The 14,068-nt window shown below is 41.8% G+C and overlaps 1 protein-coding gene across 1 annotated transcript in view; it reads left to right on the forward strand.

The window, feature by feature from the left end:
* The window catches only part of TG (thyroglobulin), a 159,382-nt gene that overhangs the window by 119,800 nt on the left and 25,514 nt on the right, over positions 1-14,068 (forward strand). The window contains exons 42-43 of the mRNA XM_069778634.1: positions 7,703-7,867; positions 8,603-8,770. Of these exons, the coding sequence (XP_069634735.1) occupies positions 7,703-7,867; positions 8,603-8,770 (333 nt within the window). The remainder of the gene's footprint in view (positions 1-7,702; positions 7,868-8,602; positions 8,771-14,068) is intronic.

Here is a 14,068-nt window from a genome sequence, read left to right on the forward strand (position 1 = left end):
TGGCGAGGGTGGGAACTGTTGTGTAAGCGTTATTGGAACCAGGAGACACTGATCAAATTCCCAAAGCTGTGCCAAAATTTGGAGCTATGGTAATTTCAGGAGAATATCCTTTCTCTTTGATGGGCTGAGCGAGCAGTCCTCACTTTGAAGGGACAGGAAAGCATTAGGGAGATTGATAAGCAAATCAGTCTCCAACACAGAGCCGTGACAGCATTATAGCCAGTGCTCTGGGGAGTTCGTTTTACCATAATGCCCCATGATTATCCCCGCCAGTTGTATTTTGATTGTTTAGGACCTTATTACTTTCTTCAAATCATAGGGATGTGGCATGCACGTTCCTTAACAGCATTCACCAAATGGATGTACAACATCTCTGGAATTACTAAAAGATCACGGGTTGGGGGGTGTCGGCACCATGCATAAGAACAGGCAGGGGCAGAGCTCTGCCTTTTTCTGATCCTTCTCACCAATATCTGCCTTAGGCTGCCTCTGATGGTCTTTGTGCCTTTACGAAAAATACGGTTATGTCCTAATTTGCACTTACGAATGGGGCAGGCCTCAGACTGATCAGGAAAGATTGGCCACACTAAAGAAGAGGTTGGACTTGCTTGGTAGAACATGCTCCACTGGAAACAATAAATCTCAGCCACAGTTTGTACCGTGCTTGTAGAGTTCACAGTGGAGGGAGGTAAATAAAATTCTCCATTCTGGTGGCTATTTACTCTTGTGCAATGATGAGAGCCAGTTTACCCTTTCAGTGCATTCAGCTAATAACTTGCTTTAAATAATTGATAAGGTAATGTTTATATCTAAATGGAAGAAAGTTTTGATATTAAGTGGGGCTTTATATGTCATCTTAAAAGTATTCATATCCTGTTATTCAAGTCACTAACCTGACACAGGCACTCAGTGAGTCACTTGAGAGAGGAGCGTTGCACTTGCAGGACTGCCTCAGATTACAGCAAAGAGGGATTTGCCGAGACTCGTGTAAAAAAGAAATCTTTCTTCTTCAAAATGTTATTTGTGATAGCAGAGAGATGAGACTCCCCTTTCCCCCATTTTTATCTGGAAATCACAGTTCTAGTAGATGGTTATGGAGGGAAAAATGTTTATATTTCAGTCTCCCTTTCCATTTCTGGACTGACCTGCCCGTTCCCTGTTACACTTCGTGTGCTAGTGTTTGTCACGCGTCTGCCATGTAGTTGCTTAGCTGTGACAGAGACTCCTTGAGTTGGTCCCAAAGATTTCTACTCCTCCAGGTTCTTGAAGACAGAGTTTGTCTGAAAGCCTGGAAAAATGACATTAATGTCTTCACATAGAGCCCTGCAACCTTGGTGTTTTGTAAGCACTTGCCACTATGCGGAATTAGATGTCTAAGGAAAAGCAATGCAGGATACTGAAAACCAACTCTGCAAGAAAGAAAAAAAAAAAAAGGCTCCAATTTGAAAACAACTTCTGAAAATACTTTAAATCCAGTCTTTTAGACAATAATCTGTTAAGCTAATTGGAAAGAAGAGTTAGTGGTCACTCAGTTGCAGCTTGCTTATTTTTGCAGGGACAAAAAACAGGATATAAAAAGTCTTTTTAATCTGACATTAACTGAAACTGAAGACATCCTCAAACAGAAATAAGGTGCAGTTTTCTGTCAGTGGAGTGATTATCTTCAGGCACGAACAGCAAAGGAGAAGATTGCAGTATCCATTTCTTGGTGTCTCTGAGCCCAGCTTAAATGCTTTATGCAAGATCAGGCTTTAGTCAAAGACAAGCCGTGTTTTAAGTGATAGGAAGCACTTGAGCTCAGCAGTCAGGAAATGGAGGAGCCTTGGCTATCCCGGAGGTCAAACCAGATGGTCTGACAGATACTTCTGGCTGGGAACTGTATGCATCTGTGCCTGGAGAGTGCCTATCTTTAACGAATAAAATATTGCTGTACGGCTGGCTCTTTTGGGAAAGTAGAATTATCGGGATATTCCATTGGTTTGGCTTTCTCATTAGATATTTTTTGATCTTACCTTTCGGGTGGTGTTACTGTTATTGCTGTTTGTGTTGTCTATAGCATGCTTCTGGGCAGACAGAAAGCCTGCGGTGAAAGGAGTCTGCAGCCTTGCAGACGTCAGAGAAACTGCATTAATTTGAAGGGAGTGCATGTGTCAAAGAGGCAAACGTGGCTCAAGCAGGGTTTTCTGTTTCAAGTCAGGTTGGAAAAACAAGAGGTCATGATGTGAGGAGAGGAAGAAGGTTTTGGGTTTACAGACTTGTTGATAAAAACTAGTTGCAGTGAAGTTTCTAATCATTAGATCTGTTGTGAATCGGTTTTGAAAAGCTCTGCAGAAGCTACTTTGCAGAGTAAATGAGGAATTAAAAGACATTCAGCACTGCAGCTTATATGGTAATTGTCTTTTCCAGGTATGCTGGGAGACAGAGGTAGAACTTACAGTAATAAACCTGTGGTGGTTTGAACCTGGCTGGACGCCAGGTGCCCACCAAAGCCGCTCTATCACTGCCCCTCCTCAGCTGGACAGGGGAGACAAAATATAACAAAGGGCTTGTGGGTCAAGATAGGGACAGGGAGAGATCACTCATCAATTACCGTCACGGGCAAAACAGACTCAACTTGGGGAAAATTAATTTAATTTACTACCAATCAAACCAGAGTATTGAGTAATGAGAAATAAAAACTACATCTTAAAACACCTTCCCCCCACCCCTCTCTTCTTCCTGGGCACAGCTTCACTCCCATTTTTCTCTGCCTCTGGCCCCCAGCAGCACAAGGGGATGGGGAATGGGGGTTGGGGTCAGTTCATCACACCTTGTCTCTGCCGCTCCTTCCTCCTCAGGAGGAGGACTCCTCACTCTTCCCCTGCTCCAGCGTGGGGTCCCTCCCAAGGGAGACAGTCCTCCACAAACTTCTCTAATGTGAGTCCTTCCCACGGGCTGCAGTCCTTCACAAACTGCTCCAGCGTGGGTCCCTCCCGTGGGCTGCAGTCCTTCAGGCACAGACTGCTCCAGTGTGGGTCCTCCACAGGGTCACAAGTCCTGCCAGAAAACCTGCTCCAGCGTGGGCTTCCCACGGGGTCACAGCCTCCTTCGGGCACCCACCTGCTCTGGTGTGGGGTCCTCCCTGAGCTGCGGGTGGAGATCTGCTCCCCCGTGGACCTCCCTGGGCTGCAGGGGGACAGCCTGCCTCACCATGGTCTTCATCACCACGGGCTGCAGGGGAATCTCTGCTCCGGCACCTGGAGCATCTCCTCCCCTCCTTCTGCACTGACCTTCGTGTCTGCAGGGCTGTTTCTCTCACATATTCTCACTCCTCTCTCTGGCTGCAGTTTCTGTTGTGCACCAGGTTTTTTTTCCCCTTCTTAAATCTGTTCTCCCAGAGGTGCTACCACGGTCGCTGATGGGCTCAGCCTTGGCCAGTGGCAGGTCCATCTTGGAGCCGGCTGGGGTTGGCTGTATCAAACATGGGGGAAGCTTCCAGCAGCTTCTCACAGAAGCCACCCCTGTAACCCCTCCACTACCAAAACCTTGCCACACAAATCCAATACAATTCTGTGTATTCTTTTTTATTATCTCATTAGAATAACAGCCAGGGCTTGTGGAGGGAGAATTGGGGTGGACAGGATAGCACCAGTGCAGGTCTGTGAGCTATGCTGTCTCAAGAGAGAAGTTTGCAAGAGGTACCAGCCTCAACTCAGCCAATCTCAGCCTGGCATCAAAGCAAGAATTCATCTTCACGTAACACTGATTTGTGTTCATCAACTTCTCACCATTGTGCGCTGCCACATGTCCTAGTATGTGAATTTCTACTGTCTAGCTTAACCCCTAATTTTGAAAAGAGAAATAAAGAAATTCTGGTCCCTGAACTAAATAGTACTGAAGGCTTTGCCTTTCATTTTCAATGGCATCATTTTTTGCAGTAGGTACTATTGCCCAACATTGTGATGTTCCCACTATTCCCGTGAAAAAGACAGCGTAATATTGTTGTTGTGGATTGTGCAACACAGTTGCAAACGCTTCTTCTCTGCAGTTCAGTACTGAATGCTTTCATCTGGTTCTTTGTCAAAAATGTCATCGCAACTTCCTCTGATGACAGCAGGTCAATCTGTAACGACAGCTGAAGCAAGAACTGTGTGTGGCTTCAGGTCTTCTAAACAATACTGAGATAGGGAAATACCTCGTGACAGCAAGATGGCTAACATTCACAATTTTATTGTATATCTCATATTGTTTAGAGGTCTGCTTTCAAAAAAACTACTCTGCAGGATTATCTGAAGATCAGAGCTGTTAGTTTCAAAAGTTAATTTTTTAGCTCGTGTGTTTATAGGCACAGAAGAATTCCTGGAGAATTAAAAAAACAGAGGACTAACAAAAAGAACACGGTGTTTGTTATTTTTGAGCTGATCTCATGATTTTTTGGCTTCCTGATTCATGATTCTGTCATGTTGATGGTAATATGGATGTCATGTAATGGAAATGAACAGTCCCTCAGCTATTTCTGCTTCTGCCTAAATAGTCCTATTTTTTAAAACACACAGCTCCTTCATTACTGGTTGCTGGGACTAATCACACAAATAAATTTTAGTTTTATAGGGAAAGAGGGAAATGCTGAGTGTAGCTATGTTATCCTCTGTGTCCTGAGCCTGCCTTTAATCTGGCTACAGTGTTTAGGGAAGATTTCTTTTTAATGTGAAAAGTGCAGGCTCAAAAAGGAAGAAATTTAATTCTGGGCAGTCTCCAGCTTCTGCTCTCACTTATTTGTTCCTGAGGTTTTTTTGGTGAGGATGAGGAAACAATGAGCTTGAATTGTGATGTGAATTTGAGAAACAGACAACTTGTATAGTTTTGCTTGCCTAACTTCTGCGGTAAGAGAAGCCTTGCTTCTAGAGCTTGGAATGTATTTCAGATGCACCAGGGGAGGGGACATAATGGTATTGCTTCCAAATACTGCTTGAGTAATGGCCCAAGTTCCTCTGTCACCCACTTCCAGTCCCAATAAAAATTAAACATGAATAACAGCAGTGGATACCACATCTCTTTCAAACCCCAAACGCAAGATATGATACCTGAATGCAGATGTTATCAAAAAAAGCAAACTGAGGAAGTGGCCATTACCATGGAAAATAGAAGAAAGAAAAAAAAAAACAGAATGAAGAAGAGCACGTAAACCTGTTCTAAGCACTCATGGAAACAGGAGAAAATATCCGCAGCTAGAGTAAGGCTCTAAACAAGAACTCTCCTCACCTCACAAATGTATTTGCAGAAGTTTTGGGTTTTTCTTTTACACGTTGAGCTTGGACCATATCTAATGCTAGCCCATACACATCCAGCGCTGCGACACGAAGATTTGCCTCTCCAGGCATTTAGCTCTCCCTCTGCACAGAAGGCTTGTGGGAGAATCTTTTGCAATCATTGTTTGTCTCCGTACTTGACCCAAGGGCAGTCTTTCACTTTGTAGACATCTCAGAGACAGGGGAACTTCGTACAGCTTTTTAAATCCCTGGGACGAGATGTGTTCAAAATCAAGCACAGACTAGGATGTTTTTCTTGGTCCCAGTGAATTTTTGGATTCTGTATGTCATCTGATCTCTGTACTCTCTTTCCCTACCAAATTTAGCCTTTTAATAAGGCAACTTCAGAATTTCCACAGAAACTTCCACTTTCAAAATCTGTGAAACTTTCAGAATTTGGGAAACTGAAGCCCTTTAATTTTTTATGGTTTTGTTTTGTTCTATTTTAAATGAATGTCATTTAGATGTACTGGATATTTGATAAAATATGCTGAGCACATTCAGATCTGATGTTGAAGAATATGTTTGCCAGATTAGTGGATAAATATTGTGCAATCCTAGATCTAATTTCTGTGCTATACCAAGGAGGCACATAATTTCTTGCTCCAAATGAAAAGCAAGGAAGCTACTCTTCTGAGGGAAGCTGGCATGCCACATTATCCCTTTTCTAGTCTCACTAATCCTAGCTCTGGTGAACATGCTCTTTCGAAGGCCAGGCAAAAACCCAACATTCTCATTCTGTGTCCTGGGGACACACCCACACACAGAGATACTCTCATCAAGGATATTTTTCTTTCTCTCTCATGACCAACTGAGTCAGTGCACCTAGTCAGCAGCTGGCAAATATCATGCCTTACAAACACAAAATAGGCCACCACAAATCCCATGTAGCATAAAGCCCATTGCTCACTCGAGTTCTCATCTAAATCGAGGACGGAAGTGAGGAATAAGACCAAGTGGTGTTTATTTCTTCTTCTTTAGTTCTTCTGCCCTCTTAAAACCAGAGATGGCTCTTCTAGTGCCCCAGAATTGACAATCTTAGCTTTTTCCTCTGCTTATCTGCAACCATCCTGGTCTCAGTCATTAAGCTAACAGCAGTGCTTGTTTTCTAGATCACTTAAAAAGGAAGAGAAGCCTTTCAGGAAGGTAGTAGCACTGGAAATTCCACATACAGTGAACAAAAAATACTGTCTCATCCAAACAATAACCTCTTCCTAATTATTTTTGGAAACTAATTTCTCCAGTTGTGAGCAATGTTATCCCATTAGTATCAATGGGTCTGCTTGTTTGAAATAGAAAAACTGTCCTGGGTGCTGGCAACGGTTGCACAGAGTTTTTCAGGCTCAAAGGTTTTAGACAATTTCAAGTTAAGGATCTGCTTTTTGTTTTCTGTTTCTTTTTAACTTGCTCCTGGTTTTACGCTTTTTCAGACATGTAGTTATGCTTTGAGCAAATTCAGTATGAAGTTAATCGGTTTAATAGATCGGGGTCTTTTATATCATGCATCTAGGGTTTGGGGTTTTTTTTAGAAGACGGAAGCTAATCGTAGCAGTTATTATAGTAAACTGATGTAAATGTTTGGAAATTAGTCATTTGAACCATGTCAGAGCTATTCCAGTCTTTCTGTTCTCGATCAGATCTTATCAGATTTATGCTAATTTCTCTGCATTTTCAATGAGTAGTTTTCATGGTTACTCAACGATGTTGTACCATCTTTTCTTTGTAAGGACCTTTTCCATGCTGGCACAGCTGTAGGAAAGAAACAAAGAGCCTGGGATAGAGATTGGACTGATTTTGATGCACTCTGGCTCTGGTTATCTTCTTCATCTTGGTTTAGCCTTTTGTTGCTACTACCTCTGCTCATAGCTCTTCTAAAACCTCGCTGCTCTTTGGGTTAGCTATCTTAGTGTTTCTAGCCTAAATTTACTTACACTCAATATGAATAGTTAATGCCCATTTGGCCTTTTACCAGCATTTTCCTAAGGTACAAATAGCTCTTCTTCATGGATTCATTTATAAAGATCATGCCTGCTCTCAGTCTTTGTTTATGACAGTTAAGGAAGTAAAACTCTACTTAGCCTTCTCTTGTAAGATGGGCTCTCCATTCCCTGATGTGCCTCACAGCACCTTCTTTGTATCCCCTCCTGTCTGAATGTTTCTCCTTCCAGCAAAGTTTTCAGAAAGATTTGTGGCTTGGTTCAGAGGTCTTCCAAAATAACCATGGCAGAGCTGGAAAAAGCCAAACCTATCCTTCTCCCCTTTGCTTTGATCATTAGAACTTGCTTCTTATGATTTAAATACCAGTGTTTAACAACCTGCAACTGGCCAGATTTTGCTTCTCATCTTCTTTACCTGCACCAGGGGACCCAGTGTTTTGCTAGCATGTGTTGACTGATATTGTCTTTCTTTTCCAGGGAGGTTCAGCTTTTTCTCCAGCATCCATTATTACTAAGAGGAGAGCACAGACCCAAGCAGCAGTCCTGGCTGAAGAAGTGGGATGCCCTTCATCCACTAGCGAGGAAATCGTAGCCTGCCTCCGCCAGTTGCCTGCTCGTGTCCTCAATGATGCACAGACTAAGGTACACCATAGCAAAATATGTGCCATTGGCAAGGAATCAAAAAGTTTCCATTGATAAAAAGCTGTGAGGAAGCTTAAGAAATAAACTGGGCTGAATATTTGTGGAAGAGGAACTGGACTAGCTTTGGTGGAGTGATGCTGATGTCCATGACATCCACCTCCGACCTATGAATACTCACAGCATGATTCTCCTTTAGACTAAATTCCTTTTACGCTACTTTGACCACGTCTTCCAAAATTAATCTAAATATAGTTTCTGACTTCTTTCAGTCCCCTCTCATCTCCCCCTGGGTGTTACTCTAGAAGAGAATGAAGTGTCTGTAGCTTCAGTAACTGCATTTTTCCAGAAAAGGAAGTGGGGAGGGATGTCAGTGCTCTGACTCCTAAGTGGGAGACTTGCAAAAACTGCAGTATAAACGAGATGGATCCTTTACCCTCAGATTAAAACACCCACTGGCAGTGTATTTTCTGATCAGCACCAGCATAGAGCCAATCCCTAATTTAAAACATTTTTATGACTATAAGACAATCAATTCCCTTGGCCTATTCAGCTCATTTCACCTGCTGAGATCGTCAGCAAAAGCATTGTTTCCTGCCAATGCTGAGTTTGTACTTACATTAACCGATCACTTGCTCACTTCAAGGCTATCAACTCAGTTGTCTGAAGCATAAATAAAATGGAAATGACCAGGGTAAGCTAGTTTAACTCACTCTTCTTGCTTTTTTGCTAACCTAGCTCCTAGCTATAAGCGGCCCGTTCCAGTACTGGGGTCCAGTGATGGATGGAATTTACCTTTGGGAACCTTTAGCTAAAGCCCTGCAGCGCCCTCAACTTCAGAAAGTAGATCTGCTCATTGGAAGTGCTCAGCAAGATGGGTTGATCAGCAGAGCTAAGGCAATTAAGGTAGGAAGAGACTCACTGTTAATGAATTGATGGCATTACTATTATTATAGTGATGGCAGTAATCACATGCAGCCAGGACAGATGCTTTTTGATTTCGATGGTTTGTGAATTATACTCCACGCAAATACGCAAAGACATTGTCCATCTCCAGCCAGTCCTGTTTAGGCTGATTAATGGCATTATTATATTTGTTGATTACCATTACTGGGAGAGATATGAAAAGGTAAGAGATCAGCAATGATTTAGCTTGTATTAATATGCAGCAGTATGTTCTACTGTCCCTAAAATCCTATTTATATTGCAATCTCAATTGTATCTCACAAAGAAGAAAACAAGCTCATAACCTGGTTATGAGGTTCTTCACTGTGCAGCAAGGCTAAGTCAGTCTTTTCCATGCCAACAGGTTTTTTTTTGCGGCAACCCTTTTTCTCTGTTGCCTTTAAGAACTATGTTTTCCTGTAAAGATGATTCTGAATATGGCTAACTGTGACTAAGAATAGGACTAGCCTGATTTGCGGGCTAAGGTTTCAGGGCATAAACTGGTGAAATGAAAAAGAATTGCTTCCATGCTGTACTTCAGACATAAAAGTCCTCAAAAGCATGAAGGTCTACTCAGAGGGATTTTACATCTTCTTGTGCACCCTCTGTTCTTGAGACAGCATATCAACCTCTTTTAGTTCATTTGTCCTTCTCTACGATGGTAACGATAGCACTTCCCTGTTTAACAATGCCAAATTAAATTAAATGTTCCAACATGCTCAGATATACGCTGAGAAATCAACAGGAGAATATTAACACAGCAGGGATCGTTTTGAGGGTTATCTAAGTGAACTGCAGGTCTGCTGCTCTCTGTAACTGTGTGGATTTCATCTCTTAGGAGGCAGTGAAAGGTCAATTCCAGCTTCTCTTTGCTGGTAGCCAATAACACATAGACCAATTTATTTCCGAATTAATGACAAAATACCCCTTTGAAAGAAGGCTTTTTGACCCACCTGAGTAAAGTTCATATTGCTTGTTTAGTCTCCATCAGAAGTTTCCTGCTTTTATTTCATGTATCTTTCTCTTTTGGAATCAATTAAAAGAAGAAGTCAGGCATAGGAAATGGACTGTGATGCTGGAGGCCTGCAGATAATGATCCAGACGCTGTGAGAGGGGAATAAACCTCAGTAACCTCATTACAAGTCATGTGATGAAGACTAGGAAGTGAAATTCTTTCCTTTACCACTATTTCCACATATGACAGTTGTCTGCAAAATGGAAATGAAATTCCCTGATGTATTAGAAATTATGCAACAAATTATGGTGTTAATGAAAGCCACAAGTGCTAAAAGCCAGTACTGTCAGGTTGAAATGAAAAGGAAAAACACTTGTACTAAGAGCTCAGCAGTAAAATGCTGCCTTTCCAAAACCAAAATCTGGAATATCTTCTTTATTTAAAGGCTTGCAGTAAATAAGACTGGAAGGGACTCTAAAAGTTGGTGCAACTCAACACTAAGAAATGGTCATATCTACCTCAAGTAGATACTCTCTACCTGAGAGACCTGTTTTAAAATCTCCTACTGTTGGAGATCTTCTGATCTCCTTTGGCAAGTGTTTAACTATGCTTACTTAGAAGTACAGTTAACTTCTTTACTAGCTGTTATAATAGTACCTACCTTGGTGCTACTGCTGTAAGTCAGATTCCATTTCTGTTCCAGAAAATTCATAATGTTCATGGTAGGTGGTTATATTTTATTTTCTCTCTTTTGACTTCCTTAAGCTGTTTTCAGGTTCTCAGTAAGAACTGATGATTTTTTTGTGCACATTTTCCTCTATTTCTATTTTCCTGTGTCTTCAGGTTTTTAGGCCTTGAGGGAATATGACTGTTTTGACCAATCATAGAATCACAGAATCATAGAATGGTTTGGGTTGGAAGGGATGTTAAAGATCACCTAGTTCCAACCCCCCTGCCATGGGCAGGGACACCTTCCACTAGACCAGGTTGCTCAAAGCCCCATCCAGCCTGGCCTTGAACACTGCCAGGGATGGGGCATCCACAACCTCTATGGGAAACATGTTTCAGTGCCTCACCACCCTCACAGGGAAGGACTTCTTCCTTACATCTAATCTAAATCTACCCTCTTTCAGTTTAAAGCCATTACCCCTTGTCCTATCACTACATGCCCCAGTCTGTATTCCTGTCTTCGGATTGTTTTCTTAAAGACCTGCTGCAAGGGTAAAATTTCCTGATTACTTCCTTGTCCACACAGTTAATGTATTAACTGCTGTGAAACTGTAACGCTTCCTCCATCATTGAACTATTTAAGAACATGCATCTTCCAGGTCCTCAAGAACATGTCTACATCATAGCCATGACCATGCATGGTTGCAGTCAGTCAGATGGTAAAGTCCTGAGTAGGCCACAGATGCATTTAGCTACAGTGGCAGATCCTGGTGCTGGTGGTGGTTACCAAGAAGTCTCCGTTTCCTCTGTCATAATGTCGTAAGGGGTGTTTGATCTGTGCTAACTGTCCTGTCCCCACAACAGACCTAGAAGAAGCATTTGAGACGCCCCACACTGTATCCCACTCTTCTACTTCATTCACTTTAAGGGTTCCCTTGAGGTAGATCTGACTTGCTTCTTTCTGGGAAACCCCAAACCTGTTTTTTTCAGATATACTAAGGACGGTGGGAGGTCTTAGCTGGTGGACAGAGCACTGAACTCGGGAAACCAAGACATAGCTCCTAGCTTGCCTCTGACTACAACCATGTTATTTAATAAGTTCTACAAAGAGGGGACCAAACCTCCCAGGGGTAAAAATCCATCTGTGGATGTGCTCCAAATCTGTAGAGAGAGGAACCATGCATGTGTTTGGGTAGATAAACAGCACAGCTAAAAGGTCCTGTGGCGAGAGTATGGAATTGGCAAAGTCCTTCATTTCCATCTCCTTCAGGATGACTGATTTCAGTCTAGTCAGATGCAAAGAGTGGGGGATAGAAAAATTTAACCCCTGCTGACCTGTTCCACCAGTTCCTGTGAATAACTGTGCTGGAAAATTCAGCCAAGGGCTTGCACTATTAATTCTGGTCTTGCTCTATTAATACTGATCCTGTAAATGGTGAGGAGACACTTTTAGCCATTTGGATGCAAGCAAACTTGAGACATGATGTAACCTCTAGACTGCAACCAGACCTGAAGGTGGCAAATCCAGTTGGCACCATGTTGTTCTGTGGGGGCTTACTGGCAGTTGGTTTTGTTGGGTGTCTCTGTACTCCCACTGCAACACTGTGCTTATGCCTAAGACCTTTACTATTAAAAATGAAATAGAAAGGCAGAAGGCACCACTTCTGTGCTAGCAAAACATTTATGTTCAATTTGTTTACGATTAAAAGCTGAGGTCTCTCAGTGATGCTTGCAGCAGAAAGTACGCTGAACATTCGTGCTCAGTGTCTTGCCCATGGAAATGACCGTTTTATGGCATTCACTTGAATGCTTATTCATGTGAACTGAGACAGATTTACCACTTCCTGGAGCACTTCGCACTCATCCCCAGTGCAGCCATCAGATGGTTGAAACTAGGCGAGAAACAAAGCAGAGTTTGTTAAGGGAATGGCAAGTGGTACCATAATGCACTATTATGTGGCATATGGAGCAGTTAAGCCTGAACCCGTTAACTGCAATTCCCATGGCAGACCTTCAGGGATATTAGCTTTGAGCAGTCATAGATTAGGGCAGCTGAGCAGAAACCTCTAAAAATGTTGATTGCAATTCCCAATTGGACAAAATTTTATCCCTGTGCTGTATGTGGTACTCAGGTGGGAGAATCTAATGGTTCCTACTGGCATTAAATATATGTATTCACTCATGCTGCTCTCTATCTGTGTTAGTCTGTATATGCATGTAAGTCAGTATAGCCCTGTTTATACCCTCCATATGTTCTGTGCCTACTATGTAATCTCCACTTTGCAAGGGTTGTTAACTTTCTTTTTAGTTGGAAGACTAAAGTTGTACTTTATGCATTTTCTTTCTTTTTCTTTCCTTCCTTAGTAAAAATGTAGTTGGCTGCAGAACCCAGAACCAGGATACAGGGGAGTGGATAAGTAGAAATATAGATTATTTACCTCATGTAAGCAACTGGATCTAAGCAGAGCAGAACTTCCATCCTGCAGTATATCACAGTCAGTTACTTTCTTTATGGATAAAGATATTCAGCAACATACAACAGACAGCAGATATGTGTGTATTAATTGTAATGACCAGGGGAGCAGTGTCCTGATAAATGCCATCAGTGAGGAGAATGGGCTGATATCAGCTCTTTTCTTCACCTTGCAACTAGCTGGAATCCTTGAAAGACTGAACAGCTGGCAGGTCCTTCACTATCTCTTGTGACAACATTTATCAAAGAAAGTACATTTTCCCCCTTGGAAAGATGTAAATGTTTGGTCTACCTGCTGCTACAATTTCTTTTTAAATAAAACACTGGACCAGATTGATTCATTTGCTGCAGAAGCTATGCTGCAGCAACAAGAACAGTAAGCATTATTTAACTCATTATTTAGGCAATGTTTATGATGGCTTTGCATCACCAGAACAGTAGAAAGTGGTGCACCTGCTGTCTTTAATTGTTTTCTTACTTACTTTCTAAAAAAAGTTGAAAACCCCACTATAACTCTGAGGTCAGTTGCTAATACCTCTTTAAAGGTTAGCAGAATGTAAATTATTTGACATAATGTGCAGCTGTTTTGTTTTTTTTTTTTATTAATCTGGTAGCAGCTGTTGTATCTACTGCTATTTGAAAATTGTTCCTTGGTCATATATTTGCTAATGTGAAACACTTGTTGGACATGGAAAATTGGTCAAATTGAATCAATATCTGAGAAGTTAAAATGCTTTGTCTTTTTAATGTTTCATGGGTTTTACTTTGAACAGATTGCTTTGTTTTGTGCTATCATGTTAAAATCAGAAGTTTAAATTATAGTTTATTGTAGCCAAAGCGACACTTGAGAAATCGTGTTTCAGATTGTGCTATTTTAGTGGTGGTTGGGATGAAAAATCTCAAATTGTCTTACAAATGCCAGTTTTGTCTCTCATCCATCTCTGTCTGTTGAGTCCTCTTTCATCTGACTCAACATGTCTCGGGGCCCCACTCTATTATCAATGATTGCTGAGAAAGGTCACCAGAATTTTTGGGGCATTTTGAAGATCACAGAAACTAGTACATAGGCACAGTAAAAACCTAAGACCAACCGCACTGAGTCAGATCAAAGGCCCATTTAGCACAGAATGCTGTTTTCAGCAGTGGCTAAGAGTGGATGTTT

The sequence above is a fragment of the Haliaeetus albicilla genome, chromosome 3 (assembly GCF_947461875.1).
Source record: "Haliaeetus albicilla chromosome 3, bHalAlb1.1, whole genome shotgun sequence".
In the NCBI taxonomy this organism is placed as follows: Eukaryota; Metazoa; Chordata; class Aves; order Accipitriformes; family Accipitridae; genus Haliaeetus; species Haliaeetus albicilla.